Source organism: Notolepis coatsorum (assembly GCF_963971535.1).
Source record: "Notolepis coatsorum genome assembly, chromosome: 17".
Classification (NCBI taxonomy): Eukaryota; Metazoa; Chordata; class Actinopteri; order Aulopiformes; family Paralepididae; genus Notolepis; species Notolepis coatsorum.
In genome coordinates this window covers 82,140,637-82,159,120 of record NC_140181.1, presented here as the reverse complement: position 1 = coordinate 82,159,120, position 18,484 = coordinate 82,140,637, and the positions used below count along the sequence as shown (strand labels likewise).

Genomic DNA, 18,484 nt, shown 5'->3' with positions numbered 1-18,484 from the left:
TAGACATTATGACTTAGGTTTTTCTATCGAATATATGAGAGAAGAAAAAAATAAGCACAATGTAAATGTGACGGATCATACTGGGTCTGCGTTGTGTTTGATGTTAAATGAGAATGTCCCGAGGGGGAGTCGAACAGGGGGCTCCCGTGTCCGCGGGCGACGACACAGGCCGCTGCACAAAGAAGTGAATTCATTCCTAACTACCGTACCTATGCGTCTGTTAACCCTGTTATGGGGAAGTGAGTTTAATTTACCAGCCCGCACTGCCACAGTCACTCGTCAACACACCTGTTTCCGTGACTGTGGACATACCCACGGGCTTCCCCGTTACACTCACCTCCCTAAACTCACGCCCCTCAGGACATCCGGGTCACGGCACCACTGTGACGGATCATACTGGGTCTGCGTTGTGTTTGATGTTATATGAGAATGTCCCGAGGGGGAGTCGAACAGGGGGCTCCCGCGTCCGCGGGCGACGACACAGGCCGCTGCACTAAGAAGTGAATTCACTCCTAACTACCGTACCTATGCGTCTGTTAACCCTGTTATGGGGAAGTGAGTTTAATTTACCAGCCCGCACTGCCACAGTCACTCGTCAACACACCTGTTTCCGTGACTGTGGACATACCCACGGGCTTCCCCGTTACATAAACACGTCTCAACTTTCTTCAGCTAACAACCTCGTCAAGTGGGGATCTACCAAAGGCACTTCCTTGTGGTGAAAGTGAAGAAGGAGGCGAGTAGGTGACCACACACCTGCTTATGAAGGTAAGCGGATGGGGGTGTGGTCAGACGAATGTTGGGATGTAAAGGTACATGGTGGAATTTTTTATTCAGTGCACGTGCACGAAGTGAAGTACAGTGCAACTGGTGCTGAGCGAAGCCATAACGAAACAGAACTAGCGTTCTAGGAATTACTGCAGAAAACGACAGACAACATACTTATATTCTAGACGGTATTTTCGTATGAATATATGAATGAAAAAGTATAACGTTCCTACATCCTGAACGATAGATAATCGATGTTGAATGGGCCATAGTAATGTCAATTTAGCAATACAATTTAAAAAGTTATAGCCCTGCAAAGAAGGTGAACATCTCCATAGGCTTAGACTGGTGGCAGTGATCATACATTGATGGATAGAAGCGTGGCAGTTAATGTGTTAATGTCATCTAAGCCCGGTCCGTGCAATATTGCTCTTGCCATTCACGAACGGGGATTGAATGATTGACAGCCTTGAAATCCAATCAGAGAATGGTACCAGCTAATGCTACGCGGGGGGCGGCGCCAGTCAGAGTCCAGTGTAGTAGTTTCGATTCAGTGCGTTGTGGTTCGGTAATAACAAGATATAAGAAGTGTATTCTCAGGAGTTGGAGAGATCAGCACGAGATACTGTACATTACTGACAGTGTTGGATTTGGATTTATATGGAGTCTGGACACTTTATTAAGCCCTGCCGACAAAAGCTTCTCAAAGGGTCAACGCGACGGCTCGAGGCTCGTTCCAACCCGATGCAACCAAACAACAAGTGAGTCTAATGTACTGTTCTGTAGTTACTGAAACTGATTGAATATGGCAAGTCAAGATTCAAGAGGTTTATTTGTCACATACATGATACACATAAGTGCAGTGAGGTGACGTCTGATATGAGTGAGTGGCGCGATATATATCTCTCTTTCTTTCTCTTTCTTTCTCTCTCTCTCTCATTCTTTCTCTCTCTTTTTCTCTCTCTCCCTGTCTCTCATGCTCCCTCTCTCTCTCGCTCTCTCTCTCGCTCTCTCTCTCTCCCTTATGGAAGCAAATGAGTGACAGAAGTATTTGAATTTTATCAGACACCAAATTTATAGCATTGAAAATAATTACTTTGAAAACATGTATCTGAATTCTTTCAGACACCGAATTTATAGTATTGAAAATAATTACTTTGAAAATCATGTATCTGAATTTTTTTGCTCCGAATTTACCTATGTGAAATAAAAATTCTGTGTTTAAATTCGAATGCATAATAAAATTCAATGTAAAAAAATTCGATGCATAATTGCGGTGTATAGAATTCAATGTAAAAAAACATCATCCGGGCTACCCAGACAGGATAAGCAATCGAGCCTGGATGCAATCGAACTGACTTCTGGCCTATCACTGCACAGCTTTGTCAGTCATGTGATCACACCAACCCGGGAGAAAGATGGCGGTATATATACATACGGTGGGGAGAGAATATATACATACGGTGGGGAGGAGACTGTACATTAGGAGGGGGTGGGTGGGTGGGAGAGAATATATACATACGGTGGGGAGGAGACTGTACATTCATTCATTCATTGACAGCCAAAAACGTAATATCTTGTGTTTCGCCGCCAACGCTTGAGCGCCAAAAACGTAATATCTCATTTTTAGATCCTTTGATATTTTTCCTTTGATCCCCGTTCTATACGGTCAGCCGGAGCCCTCTAGGTCTCCCTGGCTCATCTGCCTACATTGGAATTGCAATGATGATCGGATCTCACCAGGTGGCAGTATCGCATACCTTCTGAACTGGAATAGCTTGGTGTGGATACACCTATTCTCTTTTCTTTTTTTTTGCAAGGGCCCCTCCTCCTTTGAGACAGAGCGACAGAGCGATCGCCTCGAGATTTTTTTGCCTGAAGCCTATTTCCCGTATACACGACTATAGACATATACACGGGTAATCGCGATGGCGATGCGATCACTGGGAATTGTTCTTTTTGGAATACCTTCTGGCTAAGGTAAGGTATATTCTATGTCTATTTTACCGAACCCGAAACATGTTTTTGTAATGATCACTGTTACAAAGGATCAGATTAAACCGAATATATATATTTATTAGGGCTGTCAGTTTATCGCGTTAATTAGATTAATTAATTACACAGCAAATTATCGCGTTATGAAAATTAACTCAAAATTAATTACAATTTTTTTTTTTTTTTTTTTTTTTATATAACTTTTTTTTTTTATCTCATTCATTCCATAAGAACGTAGAATACACATTACAGACTTTTTTTTATATGGTCCATTTGCATGTTCTTGGTATCTGATTCTAGGGACATTCCCAGTGTCCGAAATACTGTGTCTGTTACTAGGCTTGAGTAAATTGTAATGAACCAAATGAGAATATCAATAACATTTTTTTTTATCTTTGACTGTGAATAACACTATGCTCAAATTGACCAGACCTGAAAAATCTAAGCAAATTAATAGATGGAAGATGATTAAACAGAAGGTTTTGTAGATACAGTACTGAATTCTGCCATCCGGACACATGCAATTTGAAATATGATTATAGAATATAGAATATCAGGCATAAAATGGTTATGCGATTAATTAGATTAATTAATTACAAATCCTGTAATTAATTAGATTAATTTTTTTAATCGCCTGACAGCACTAATATTTATTGATTGATATATATTGCATAGTATTTGTATATCGTTTGATATCCCTTGTATATTCCTTGTACATATACACGGAATGTCCCTTTAGCCTAGTACAGACCATAATATTTCATTCTCCTATTGGACAGCGGTCCACAGGCGCCAGGGCCATGCCTCCAGAGTCAGGTTCAAGGCCACCGTCAAGACATGTCTGTACATGCCCGGCCTTGCTCAGGGATACGAGACAGAAATGAGGTTGGCACTAGATTGTTCGCCGTGCATATAAATATGGCGCAGGTGAATACAGAAGTAGAGTTACCCAATAAGTTGAAGCCTCACCCACGATACTCCGTGCGGTGAAGTATGGCCTGTTTGGCCCCAAATAAGAGCATTGAGACCGCGTGCGAATTAATAACTGAATTGTCAGAGTTTGGCGCTATACCGTCGAGTGCGACATATTTCTATTAAGTCAGTAATAGTCTATTTGTGTATAGTGTATCGTGCGGCTAACGTTCTACAGTGACCAGCATCACCAACGCTTCCTCGTATCAGCTAGAGTGCTTATCCAGGCTGGGCTGCTTTCATGGCGCTTTCACCCGAGGAGACCTAGACGAGAACCGTGTGGACATGTACACTGGATTAATCTACCCGACGACTACATAGCCCTTTGCGGCTGGATTATATTTGTTTTGGTCCTGTGATTTATGGAGCGGAGAATCGCCGACGCCTACACGTGTGGGATTTACCCTGTGAGGAGCCACGTCGAGTCTGCGCCTCAGAGAGCCTGAGGCCGGCTAGCTTTCTTCACTGTGGAGCTACAGTCTACGGAGAACAGCTGTATTCGTCTGTGGATCAAGAGACTATTGCACCGTCTCCTGTACTTGGAGTCTCCTTAGTCATCGTTGACCAGACTCTCTACTACCGACAGATCCTCTACCCCTGCTGGCTTACAACCGGGGGGACCCTTCCAGTATCTCCCGCTATATATTACTAGTGTACCATAGATATAATTCCCTAAGATTCAGGTTGTATAATTACCTCCTGCGTAACCAGAGAATGGACATTCATTATTGATTTGCCTACGCACATTCCTTTGCCTTATAAGCGCATCCAAAGTAAAATAGAGAAGTATATTATGTACCTTTTGCTGCAATAAATACTTGATTACACCTTTGTGTGGAACCGATTCATTGTGGGAAGTGTTCATCATATTTATATATCATGTACTGTATGGCCAGTAATTAAAGTACATAAAGCGGTAGTGGTTTAATGATACCATACTTATCAATACAGTCAGGGAATTGTACCCCTCAGTTACAATCACAGTGTCTCGACTGTTAGGGCGGCATTGGCGGAGCCCAATAGCAGAACACAGGGAGAGAGAGAATGGAGCGTTTTAAGTAGGTTTTAATTCCTTTGGGTACCAAGCAGACAAGGCAGTAGAGAATATACAAGAATGTGCGACTTTGGACGAGTAGTGACTCTTGCTAGAGTTCCTCAGGAATGTCCAGTCAGGAGACAGCATCGGCCGGGAGTGGTGGTCCTGGGCACAGGGAGAACAGAGGTTAGGACATGGCAGGCAGTACAGACAGAGCAGGCAAGGCTAAGTACGTCCTTGTACCTAGGGTAGATAGGATAACACTGAGACGATCAGGAACAGGATCCACAGGGTTGATATCCAGACCGTTGATGAGCTGACGGCTCTCAGCTGGGCTGATAGGCTGATGACTCTCAGCTGGGCTGATAGATGGCGTCGGAAGCCACCCATATAAGGGCGTGGAAGTAGGTAGAGAAATGGCGGCTCTCGCCATGATTGTGACATCGACAAACCCGATCGCAGTTTCTAGTTAGAACGACCCCCCCCCCCCCCCCTTGATGATTTTGTGAAGACACATGTGTACATGGTATAGATTTAGGTATAGATTTAGGAGTATTTGGGGTTTCAGGCAATCAACCAGAACGATTTGGGCTTATTGCATAAAACGCGTCATATCTCGCGGTCTATGAAAAAAGACTGGATTATTTTGGAAAGGGCCGATGTTTAGCATGTAGCGTGTAACAAACTACAGTGTGTAGAAATGAACTGATTAGTCAGTAATGGACTATGAACAATGCCTGTCAAATGAGCCATACTATTGTCTCCATAACTACAGAACACACGATGGGTCTGCAAACATTGCTAAAATGGTCAATAACGCTGGCGCCAGGCGGTACAGATGGGGAAAGTCGGTGGCGCTCAAAGAGTTAAGGGACTTAAACACTGGGAGCGTTGGGGCCAGTAGTATGAAGTTTCCACTTTCCACACCTCATGCCTGCCATGCCTCATACCTGCCATGCCACCTCAATTAACATAGGATATATATTCATCCCACTTGTGTTATCTTTAATAATATTCTAATATTCCAAATACTCACTGACATCACTTTTGTCACTGAAGACCAGAGGGAGAAGTGTTTATTGGTTGTACATTCAACCTGCATTATGGATAATACCACCCTTGGGCCTTGGTCCATATCAGAGGCCTTGACTATAATTAGAGGCTAATGATCTTGGTAGTGAAGACCTTGGACATGTTCATCAACGTATCGTTAGTGGCCTGAGGGCTGCAGGCCTATCAAGGAGAAAGGCCAAACAGCTTGCCAGATATTGTTCCACTCTAATAAGTAGCCAGGCAGTGTAGCAGAGACAATGCTTTTTGTATATCCATATATATCCATAAAAGCGTATTGAAATCCTATGCATGTGAGATTTTATTTGATTCAAATTGTGTGTATTAGAATAGATTAAAATGTATTGTCATTATACAGCACAAGTACAGTACAACGGAAGTAAGTTTGGCATCAAACCAGAGTGCAAATGTAGCAGTAAAGTGCAACAGCAATATACAATGTACAGGTGATTAAACTGGGTACAAAATATCAAAATTAGTACTACTGAGTGCAGTGCTAATCAGATGTATGTACAGAGTTGTAGTATAATATGTACAGTGATACAGGTGTAAAGACAGTATGGTAGTACTAGTAGTACATACTGGCCAGCAGTTGAACTAGTAAGAGTAGGATATGTACAGATATAGATATAATATCTACAGATATGTAAAAGGACTATGTGCAGGAAAATACCGACAGGTGTGGGTAGATATATATGTATGCATATGTTCGGGTACACATGCACACCTGGACACACACACACACACACACACACACACACACACACACACACACACACACACACACACACACACACACACACACACACACACACACACACACACACACAAACACACACACTACACACTTCATGTTTATACTTTGTCCACTTTGATCTCCCCATCAGATACAGTAGTTTCATATTAAATAATAATAATAATAATAATAATAATAATAATAATAATAATAATAATAATAATAATAATAATAATAATAATAATAATAATAATAATAATAATAATAATAATAATAATAATAATAATAATAATAATAATAATAATAATAATAATAATAATAATAATAATAATAATAATAATAATAATAATAATAATAATAATAATAATAATAATAATAATAATAATAATAATAATAATAATAATAATAATAATAATAATAATAATAAACTTTATTTGTATAGCACCTTTCGTACAAGAATCACAGCTCACAGTGCTTCACAGCAGCAAAAAAAACATAGGCATACAATTAGCACATAATTGGCAAGAGCAAAACATAAAATGCAGACATATAATTAGGCATACAATAAGCATAGAAGGAGCATAGAATAGACAGCAGCAAAATAGACAAAGTCAAGATAAGGCATAGAACATTAAATCCCATGTTTCATATTAGGATCTTAATTAACATCTTAATAGGTCTCTCCTTGGCCGAGCTCTAGCCCCGGTGTCCCACCCCCTGGCACGGACTCCAGTCTCACACTGTTCCCCACCACTCTCCTCCTGTCGACGTCTCCAGCTGGTTTGACCTCCGACCCCTTGTCGAGTCACAACCATGGACCCCCAGCCCAGAGCGCATCTCCTGGCCTGCTTCATCCTCCTGAGTCACGTAAGGACAGAACACCCCATGTTCTAAATCCTGCTGCCCGCTGGATTATAATGTAGTCCCATGAGAGACAGATGGATGGAGATAGACAGAAGGTGGGGCAGAAAAAGGGATGGGGACACTAATAATAGAGAGAGAGAGAGAGAGAGAGAGAGAGAGAGAGAGAGAGAAGAGAGAGAGAGAGAGAGAGAGAGATAGAGAGAGAGGAGAGATAGAGAGAGAGAGAGAGAGAGAGAGAGAGAGAGAAAGACAATGGGGTGTGGTACATAAAGTGACTCAACCTTTCTCCTCATCTCTGATCTGTCCTTCCTGCGCCTGACAGTCTGTCTCTCTCGGTCCGTCAAGCCGCCTCCGTTCTCCTGGCTGGTAAGTTACCTGTGTGCAGTGTCTGTGAAACAGTAACAGTGTGAAAGCGTTGATATCCGAGGGTGCTGTGTAGTGCGTTATGAAAACTGTATGATTGAATTCATGAAAAGTCAAAATGCATACAAATCAGTAGTGTACAGTAACAGTATATTTTCTTATTGACTTTTTAAGAGACTATTGGACGTTTGGCCCTGTTGGCCATAATAACACACCTTTTGAGACAGCTAGTGCCAGTGCTTGGATATGACATTTGAGACAGCAGACCTGTTTTGGGACTTATTAGTCATTATTCAATTTGTATGCCTTATAGTAGGCCTACTTCTACTTCTACTTCTACTTCTACTTCTACTTCTACCTCTACTTCTACTTCTACTTCTACGACTAGTGTCCGTTTTATTCATAGCTTTACTTATTTTAACCAATAATGTAGTTACCTACATATCCTTAACAAAACAATCCCTCAATGTCCCTATTGTGCCTGCTATAGTTTCCTCTTTGTCTGACTACATTTATTAACTCTGTTTCAGTCATGGAGTGGAAAAAGTAACGAGCATTGTTCCAGGGAAATGTAAAAAAAAATATATATATATTATTATACTCCGCAGTAGACTTACTCCTATTACACGGGAGGACTGACCAGAACTTTCCAAATCGCCCCACTGTGCGGCTTAACTTTCTCTGGCTTGAGCCGACACAGTGCCAAGTTGGCTGCTGTCTTAGAGGCCCATGCGTATCCAGAGCTAAACCCCTGAGCTATAGCAATTGGGCACCCCGAAACCCCCCCCCCCCCCCGCCCACCCCCCCCCCCCCCCCCCCCCCCCCCCCCCCCCCCCCCAAACCAGGCCTGTCTATCTATCAGTTGTCCCCAGATCTATTTGGGGAGACGGCCACTCTAAATTCCGCTCTGTGAGATAATCCCAGGGAGAGAGATGGGGATGAGAGAGAGAAGGGATGGATGGCAGGATGGCTATCTGTCTGGATTTCCCTTAATCCTCGGCGGGTGTGGCGCGTCTGCCTGTGGGGTAAGGGGGGGGGGGGGGGTGTGGTGCTGTAACCCTCTCATGGCTGGAGATCCTTAGGTGAACAACTGAACCCTGTCTAGGACACAACAACAGAGAGGGTGAGACATGGACGTGAGACAGGGAGGGTGCGATAGGGAGGGTGAGATGGGGAGGTGAGACAGGGAGAGTGAGACAGAGAGGTGAGACAGAGAGGTGAGGCAGGGAGGTGAGGCAGAGAGGTGACACATAGAGGGTGAGACAGGAAGAGTGCGACATGGAGGTGACACATAGAGGGTGAGACAGGAAGAGTGCGACATGGAGGTGACACATAGAGGGTGAGACAGGAAGAGTGCGACATGGAGGTGACACATAGAGGGTGAGACAGGAAGAGTGCGACATGGAGGTGACACATAGAGGGTGAGGCAGGGAGGTGAGACAGGGAGGGTGAGACAGAGAGGGTGAGGCAGGGAGGTGAGACAGGGAGGGTGAGACAGAGCGGGTGAGGCAGGGAGGTGAGACAGGGAGGTGAGACAGAGAGGGTGAGACAGAGAGATGAGCCAGAGAGGTGAGACAGAGAGGTGAGACAGAGAGGATGATACAGGGAGGTGAGACAGAGAGGGTGAGACAGAGAGGGTGATACAGGGAGGTGAGACAGAGAGGTGAGACAGAGAGGGTGATACAGAGGGGTGAGACAGAGAGGGTGAGACAGAGAGGGTGAGACAGAAAGGGTGATACAGGGAGGTGAGACAGAGAGGGTGAGACAGAGAGGTGAGACAGAGAGGGTGAGCCAGAGAGGTGAGACAGAGAGGGTGACACAGAGAGGGTGATACAGAGAGGGTGAGACAGAGAGGTGAGACAGAGAGGTGAGACAGAGAGTGAGACAGAGAGGTGAGACAGAGAGGTGTGAGACAGAGAGGTGAGACAGAGAGGGTGAGCCAGAGAGGTGAGACAGAGAGGGTGACACAGAGAGGTGAGACAGAGAGGGTGAGACAGAGAGGTGAGACAGAGAGGGTGAGACAGAGAGGTGAGACAGAGAGGGTGATACAGAGAGGTGATACAGAGAGGGTGAGACAGAGAGGGTGATACAGGGAGGTGAGACAGAGAGGGTGAGACAGAGAGGGTGAGACAGAGAGGTGAGACAGGGATGGTGAGACAGAGAGGTGAGACAGGGAGGGTGAGACAGAGAGGGTGATACAGAGAGGTGAGACAGAGAGGGTGATACAGGGAGGTGAGACAGAGAGGTGAGACAGGGAGGTGAGACAGAGAGGGTGAGGCAGGAAGGTGAGACAGAGAGGTGAGACAGAGAGGTGAGACAGAGAGGTGAGACAGAGAGGGTGAGACAGAGAGGATGAGACAGAGAGGGTGAGACAGAGAGGATGAGACAGGGAGGTGAGACAGGGAGGTGAGACAGAGAGGGTGAGACAGGGAGGTGAGACAGGGAGGTGAGACAGGGAGGTGATACAGAGAGGTGAGACAGAGAGGGTGATACAGAGAGGGTGAGACAGAGAGGTGAGACAGAGAGGGTGAGACAGAGAGGATGAGACAGAGAGGGTGAGACAGAGAGGTGAGACAGAGAGGATGAGACAGGGAGGTGAGACAGGGAGGTGAGACAGAGAGGGTGAGACAGAGAGGTGAGACAGAGAGGGTGAGACAGAGAGGGTGATACAGAGAGGTGAGACAGAGAGGGTGAGACAGGGAGGTGAGACAGAGAGGTGAGACAGGGAGGGTGAGACATAGATGTGAGACAGATAGGGTGAGACAGAGAGGGTGAGACAGAGAGGGTGAGACAGGGAGGTGAGACAGAGAGGGTGAGACAGAGAGGTGAGACAGGGAGGGTGAGACAGAGAGGGTGAGACAGAGAGGGTGAGACAGAGAGGGTGAGACAGGGAGGTGAGACAGGGAGGTGAGACAGGGATGTGAGACAGGGAGGTGAGACAGAGAGGGTGAGACAGAGAGGTGAGACAGAGAGGGTGAGACAGAGAGGTGAGACAGACAGGGTGAGACAGAGAGGGTGAGACAGAGAGGTGAGACAGGGAGGTGAGACAGAGAGGTGAGACAGAGAGGGTGAGACAGAGAGGGTGAGACAGAGGGTGAGACGGAGAGGGTGAGACAGGGAGGTGAGACAGAGCGGTGAGACAGAGAGGGTGAGACAGATAGGGTGAGACAGATAGGGTGAGACAGGGAGGTGATACAGAGAGGGTGAGACAGAGAGGGTGAGACAGGGAGGGTGAGACAAGGAGGTGAGACAGGGAGGGTGAGACAAGGAGGGTGAGACAGAGAGGGTGAGACAGAGAGGGTGAGACAGAGAGGGTGATACAGGGAGGTGAGACAGAGAGGGTGAGACAGGGAGGTGAGACAGAGATGGTGATACAGGGAGGTGAGACAGAGAGGTGAGACAGGGAGGTGAGACAGGGAGGTGAGACAGAGAGGGTGAGACAGGGATGGTGAGACAGAAAGGGTGAGACAGAGAGGGTGAGACAGGGAGGGTGAGACAGAGAAGGTGAGACAAGGAGGGTGAGACAGGGAGGTGAGACAGATAGGGTGAGACAGGGAGGTGAGACAGAGAGGTGAGGCAGAGAGGGTGACACAGAGGGTGAGACAGGGAGGTGAGACAGAGAGGTGAGACAGAGATGTGAGACAGGGAGGTGAGACAGAGAGGTGAGACAGGGAGGTGAGACAGAGAGGTGAGACAGACAGGGTGAGACAGAGAGGGTGAGGCCGGGAGGTGAGACAGGGAGGTGAGACAGAGAGGGTGAGACAGAGAGGGTGAGACAGAGAGGTGAGACAGAGAGGGTGAGACAGGGAGGGTGAGACAGGGAGGTGAGACAGAGAGGGTGAGACAGAGAGGGTGAGACAGGGAGGTGAGACAGATAGGGTGAGACAGAGAGGGTGAGCCAGGGAGGGTGAGGCAGGGAGGTGAGACAGAGAGGGTGAGACAGAGAGGTGAGACAGAGAGGTGAGACAGGGAGGTGAGACAGACAGGGTGACACAGAGAGGGTGACACAGAGAGGTGAGACAGGGAGGGTGAGACAGAGAGGGTGACACAGAGAGGGTGAGACAGGGAGGGTGAGACAGAGAGGTGAGACAGAGAGGGTGAGACAGAGAGGGTGAGACAGAGAGGGTGAGACAGGGAGGTGAGACAGAGAGGGTGAGACAGAGAGGGTGAGACAGACAGGTGAGACAGAGAGGTGAGACAGAGAGGGTGAGACAGAGAGGGTTAGACAGGGAGGTGAGACAGTGAGGTGAGACAGACAGGGTGAGACAGACAGGGTGAGACAGAGAGGTGAAATAGGGTGAGTGAAGGGTGAGTGAGGAGAGAGTTGACAGAAGAGGTAGGAAAGCGGAGAGCGGCAGTTAACGGGAAACCCTGAAATAGAATTCACTCCGTTTGAACTACAACCCCAGAGAGATGCTGGTGATGATGTCATCAAGAAATGACATCATTACTCTATTTTTGCCTGGTATCAGACTGACATCTGATACCCGTATTGCTATAAGCCCAACATCCGATACCTGTATTCAGGGACGTCATTTTGGCACTCGCCATACCTTGGCAAATAAAAATGTAAAAAAAAAAATAATAATAATAATAATTATTACAATTTTTTATGTTGATTTAGAATTCGAATGTCAACATTATGAACGAAGCTTCGAACTATTCGGTACAACCCTAGCATGTTTTGATATTGTCAATTATCTCACTTTTACTAGGTGACTTTTACTTTGACTAAGTGATACAGGGACACAGGTAAGGTCTGGCTTAGTGATTATAAAAAAAATAAAGTTATTATTATTATAATAGTGCAGTTCAGCATTCAGTAACCCATACTTTTTGTGAATGTGTTTTGATACTACATTCTGTTGAACACACACCTCAAAACCGTACCTAAGGAAAATTGGCTCAATTGCAAGAAAAGTAATAGACGGATATGATATTACATTCTGCATAATTCGTATGCAAAATATTGTGGTTCCCTGCTTTAGTCTGTTGACAATTTTTTTTTTATTGTTGATCTTTTTCTTCCGATTTTCTCCCATCCCAATGTTAGTCGTTATGCCAATTCCCAATCCCCTTCCTGGTCGCTGCGCTGCGCACTTACCCCCCACAGTCGGTCTGGGAGAGTGGAGGCTATCACGTGCTTCCTCCGACACACGTCTAGCCAATCAACCGCTTCTTTTCACCTGGCAGCGCGGACTCTCACTGAGAGGGTGTAACGTGTGGAAGGATCACACTACCCCCCTTAGATCCTATCCGCGCTGAGCAGGCGCCCCGACCGAACTGTAGGAGTCGCTGTTTACAACGACCCGGACCCACCCTGCCAGCTTTCCCACCCTCTAATACAGCCAATTGTATTAGTGTGAACGGCCAGCCAAGCTGGTGACAACGCCGGAGCTGTGAGCTGGATTCATCTCCGGCGTTTGGTGACAAACGCAATCTCCGCTACGCCACCTGACCGCACCTGTTGACACATTTCTATACTAAAAATGCTTGTGTATTCCTGTGTCATACCTAAATGTCATATAACTGAATTGTATAGAAACTACTCACCAAAAGTGACTATTGCACAACTGATTTGACTAAAAAAATCCACCAAGGGGGGGAAACCCCCCCTTCACCCCCACCCCCATCCTCGCCATAGCTTGCTTTTTACTGAAAGGACACCACTGCCTGTATTGTTATAAGCCCGACAACCAAGACCTGTATTACTATAAGCCCAACATCCGATACCTGTATTGTTATAAGCCAGACATCCAATACCTGTATTGTTATAAGCCCGACATCCAATACCTGTATTGTTATAAGCCCGACATCCAATACCTGTATTGTTATAAGCCCGACATCCAATACCTGTATTACTATAAGCCCAACATCAGATACCTGTATTGTTATAAGCCAGACATCCGATACCTGTATTACTATAAGCCCAACATCAGATACCTGTATTGTTATAAGCCAGACATCCGATACCTGTATTACTATAAGCCCAACATCAGATACCTGTATTGTTATAAGCCCAACATCAGATACCTGTATTGTTATAAGCTAGACATCCGATACCTGTATTGTTATAAGCCAGACATCCTATACCTGTATTGTTATAAACCAGACATCCTATACCTGTATTGTTATAAACCAGACATCCGATACCTGTATTGTTATAAGCCCGACATCCGATACCTGTATTGTTATAAGCCCGACATCCGATACCTGTATTGTTATAAGCCAGACATCCAATACCTGTATTGTTATAAGCCAGACATCCAATACCTGTATTGTTATAAGCCAGACATCCAATACCTGTATTGTTATAAGCCTGACATCCGATACCTGTATTGGTATGGGTGCATCTGTATGTCAAAGTTACTACAAAGGGCTTCAGTATCAGTATCATATTTGTACTGATTTATATGAGTCCCGCTTTTTACACATCTTCTGCATTTCTGCTGCATCGTCGTTCCATCCCCAAGAGGAAGAATCCCACAGCACTAATGCAGAATCTGGACACAGGGTGGGAGGACCTCTCTCGCCGTGGCTGCCGGTACCACTAGAAGTAGCGGGAAAGGATTTGTCTTGAGAGGGCTGTGAGAAAGAGTGTGTTAATGTGCCGGACAGTAGAAGTCCAGACTGTTTAGAGTTCCGGCTGATCGCTCCCCCATCCCTGGCAGAAGGATAGGGTCTTGACGAAGAACAGAGGGAGAGGAACGATCTGACCTGCTCCCCCAGACAACCACAAACAACTGTTACACATGCATGCATGTGTGTGTGTGTGGGTGGGTGTGTGTGTGTGTGTGTGTGTGTGTGTGTGTGTGTGTGTGTGTGTGTGTGTGTGTGTGTGTGTGTGTGTGTGTGTGTGTGTGTGTGTGTGTGTGTGGGTGGGTGGGTGGGTGGGCGGCTGGAGTAGATAAGGGTCTAATCTCTTCTGTCTATCCTCCAGTGTGAGATATCATCGTCAGGATGCCTGAGCTATCGTGAGTGACCGGATTCTTTGCTCTGTAATTATGTGCACGTACACATGCACACATATGTAATATGTGACATGTAATACACACCCGCACACATACACAAACACCCATTCCACACTGATTGTTTCAAGATTACAAAAACAAAACCGTATATGCTGTACATTGATTATTGTACAGCTGGTTTATGGAGCATTTCTGTTCTCTCTCTTCACGCTTTGCTCAAGGCTCTTTTCTCCTCTTCTTTACAGGCAAGAGGTAGGAGATTATGAAACCACTGACTGTACAGAAACTCTGCAATATTTTTCCAAGAGAAAAATGATCCAGTGAGAGAGAAAAAAAATTCAAACCATGTCAGCGAAATAAGTGTGAACGGTGCTGACAATGTTCCTCATATCATCTTATGTGTCCAGAGGAAGTCCAAGATCTCAGCGTCCAGGAAGTTGATGCTGAAGGTAAGGGGAAATGGTTTATAATAAAACACAAGATGATTGTGCCCTGAGTTTTATACTTTTATTATAAAAACACAAGGTACGAGAAAAGAGAGGAGAGGATCAAATAAAGTTACCTTTCGATCAACTGGACTGTAATTCACCTTTTCACCACTGGGGAGCAGCACAAAACACCCCATCTTCTGAGCACCCACTCCGCTACAGGAGGACAGGTTCTGTCATCATAATATTGAATATTTTCCCGTAATTTCAAACGCCGTGATACACTGGTGGTAAATGGTCCAGTGACACGTCTGGAGACATGATCTGGAGACAGAGCACTGGGTTCATTCTATAAGTACCTTGTCTGAGACTCTTGTGGGAAGGTAGAGGATGGTGTAGAAGATATGGGAGATGTAGAGGATATAGAGGCTGATGTAGAAGATATAGGAGATGTAGAGGATATAGGAGATGTAGAATATGTAGAGGATGATGTAGAATATGTAGATGATGCTGTGTGTAGAAGATGTAGAAGATGTACATACATACATACATACATACATACATACATACATACATACATACATACATACATACATACATACATACATACATACATACATATATACATATGTAACAGAGGTACAGCAGTATATCCACAGTCCACAGTGGTACAAGTAGTTCGGTGGCTGTGGATGGTAAGCGGTACTGCAAGTAAACTCACTCCCCAGAGGCATCCAAACTGAGCGCTTAGGGGGGATATCCTTTCTTGGCGCAGCGGTTTGTGATGTCGGCCCCGGTGCGGGCGACCGGGGTTCAACTCCCACTCAAGGCGATCCCCTAACAGGGTCGAATAGGAATTTGAAACACAACGCAGAGCAATATGAGAACGGTTACACATACGTACATTCAGGGGTGTAGCTCCAGATTCTGGGCCCCATGAAAGAATGTATTTGTAGGCCCCCAGTGAATGCGAGCGAGCGTAAGCGCGCGAGCGGAAATTTGTTTGGCCATTTTTTTATTGATGAAAACGCATAATATGGTTTTCACCTATACATTCGGATCAGCAGTTCAGCACCTGCACTGTTGGTGGGTGAGCCTAGTAAAGGATGTCGCATTGCGTTCATCTTCAATGAATGGACCAATGCAATAGTCTACCAAAGCCCCCCTCTCTCTCTCTATATCTCACACACACAAACACACACACACACACACACACACACACACACACACACACACACACACACACACACACACACACACACACACTTCAGAAAGAAACATAGTATCAATGAGAGCATCAATAATACACCTGAGTGATGTCTAGTAAAAAAAAAAAAAAAAATTTTTTTTTTTTTGGGCCCCCCCCAGTGCTGGGCCCTTGGAATCATCCTAAGCTACCCCCCCCCAGCTACGCCCCTGCGTACATTACATACATACATACAATACTGTAATATTGATTGATGTTTGTCAGAGTCTGATGGTGGCGAAGGCCAAGGATGAGTTGGAACAGGAGGCGTTGGACAAGGAGGAGGAGAAGGAGAAGTACCTGGATGAGAGAGCTCCTTCAGTGGGGACCAATGGCATGAACCTCGCACAGCTACAGGTGACACTCACTCACTCACTCACTCACTCACTCACTCACTCACTCACTCACTCACTCACTCACTCACTCACTCACCCACCCACTCACTCACTCACTCACTCACTCACCCACTCACCCACTCACTCACTCACTCACTCACTCACCCACTCACTCACTCACTCACTCACTCACTCACTCACTCACTCACTCACTCACTCACCCACCCACTCACTCACTCACTCACTCACTCACTCACTCACTCACTCACTCACTCACTCACTCACTCACTCACTCACTCACTCACTCACTCACCCACCCACCCACCCACTCACTCACTCACCCACCCACTAGCGGATGCAGAGCTAATGATGCTAATGATGGAGCATCGCCGTCGGTTGTGTGATAGTAAAGGGTTCTGTCGTGTGGCAGTGAAAGGGTTAATATAGACAGTGATGTTGATGATTATGATGATGATGATGTTGATGTTGATGATTATGATGACGATGATGATCATGACAAGCCAGTGGTGTGTGTGTGTGTGTGTGTGTGTGTGTGTGTGCGTGTGTATGTGGGTCTGCGTGTGTAGGACCTGTGCAAAGATCTCCATGCCAAAATAGATGTTGTGGATGAAGAGCGATACGACATTGAAGCCAAAGTCACACTGAACACACGCGAGGTACAACACTGTGCTGCAGCCAGAGCATGAGATAATGTGCAGACAGAAGCCATTACAGAATGGCAATGACAATAATTCCACAGGACAGCAATGCAGTGTAAATGCAGGGTGTTGGTTTTATTATCTTCTATGTTCCATTATACTGTTTGGGTTGTAAAGGTACGTGTACTGAACCGTTTTAGTGTGTACCGTACTGTACCGAACGTCTGTGTAGTGTACCGAACAAATACAACGGTATGTTAACCACTAACGACCGCCCACCGGGGCAGTTTTTTTCACAATCTAATATAATTATTATTATTAAAAAAAAGATTACAAGTCGACTATTAATTTCAATATAGAATATTTGTTGACAGCCCTACAAGTACAATTAGTTTACTGCACACTACATTACCGGCTCAGTGGCCTCATGGGTAGAGTGTCCGCCCTGAGTTCGGGAGGCTGGGAGTTCAAGCCCGGCCGAGTCATACCAAAGACTATTTAAAAATGGTACCCATAGCCTCCCTTCTTGACACTCAGCATCAAGGGTTGGTTTGGGGGGAGTCCTTGCGACATACTAGCGTCATGTCCAAGGGTGTACTTGTACATCAAGCTGCCTCACGCTACGGAAACAGGAGATAGCACTGGACACTAACTACACTTCCTCTACAGCCAAAACATTAGATACCAGGCTGCAAAGATGAATTATAGTGTTAGTGTACAAAGCACTATGCAGTGTACATACATAGTACACTATGTATGTGTTAGTCAGTTAGTGTACACTATAAAGTGTACTATAAAAAATGACATTGATGATAGTGTTAGTGTACTATGTTAGTCTACTGTCTCAGTAAGTACTGTGTCGTCGACAACAGAGGAAAGACGTGTCACACAGTCATTGTAGCGGAGAATGAAGCGGGTCCTCTGGGTCCTCTGGTTCCGTGGTTCTGTCCTCAGATCAAAGACCTGAACATCAAGGTGTTGGACCTGAGGGGGAAGTTCAAGAGGCCTCCTCTGAAGCGCGTGCGCGTCTCTGCCGAGGC

At 45.5% G+C, this 18,484-nt stretch overlaps 1 protein-coding gene across 1 annotated transcript in view; it reads left to right on the top strand.

The window, feature by feature from the left end:
• Positions 1 to 15,186: 15,186 nt before the first annotated feature.
• Positions 15,187 to 18,484, top strand: part of LOC311244111 (troponin I, slow skeletal muscle-like) — a gene marked incomplete at its 3' end in the record, with an annotated part of 6,928 nt that continues 3,630 nt past the window's right edge. Inside the window, exons 1-4 of the mRNA XM_084333522.1 lie at positions 15,187 to 15,225; positions 16,676 to 16,807; positions 17,373 to 17,462; positions 18,399 to 18,482. Coding sequence (XP_084189648.1) covers positions 15,217 to 15,225; positions 16,676 to 16,807; positions 17,373 to 17,462; positions 18,399 to 18,482 — 315 coding nt within the window. The 5' untranslated portion in view covers positions 15,187 to 15,216. The remainder of the gene's footprint in view (positions 15,226 to 16,675; positions 16,808 to 17,372; positions 17,463 to 18,398; positions 18,483 to 18,484) is intronic.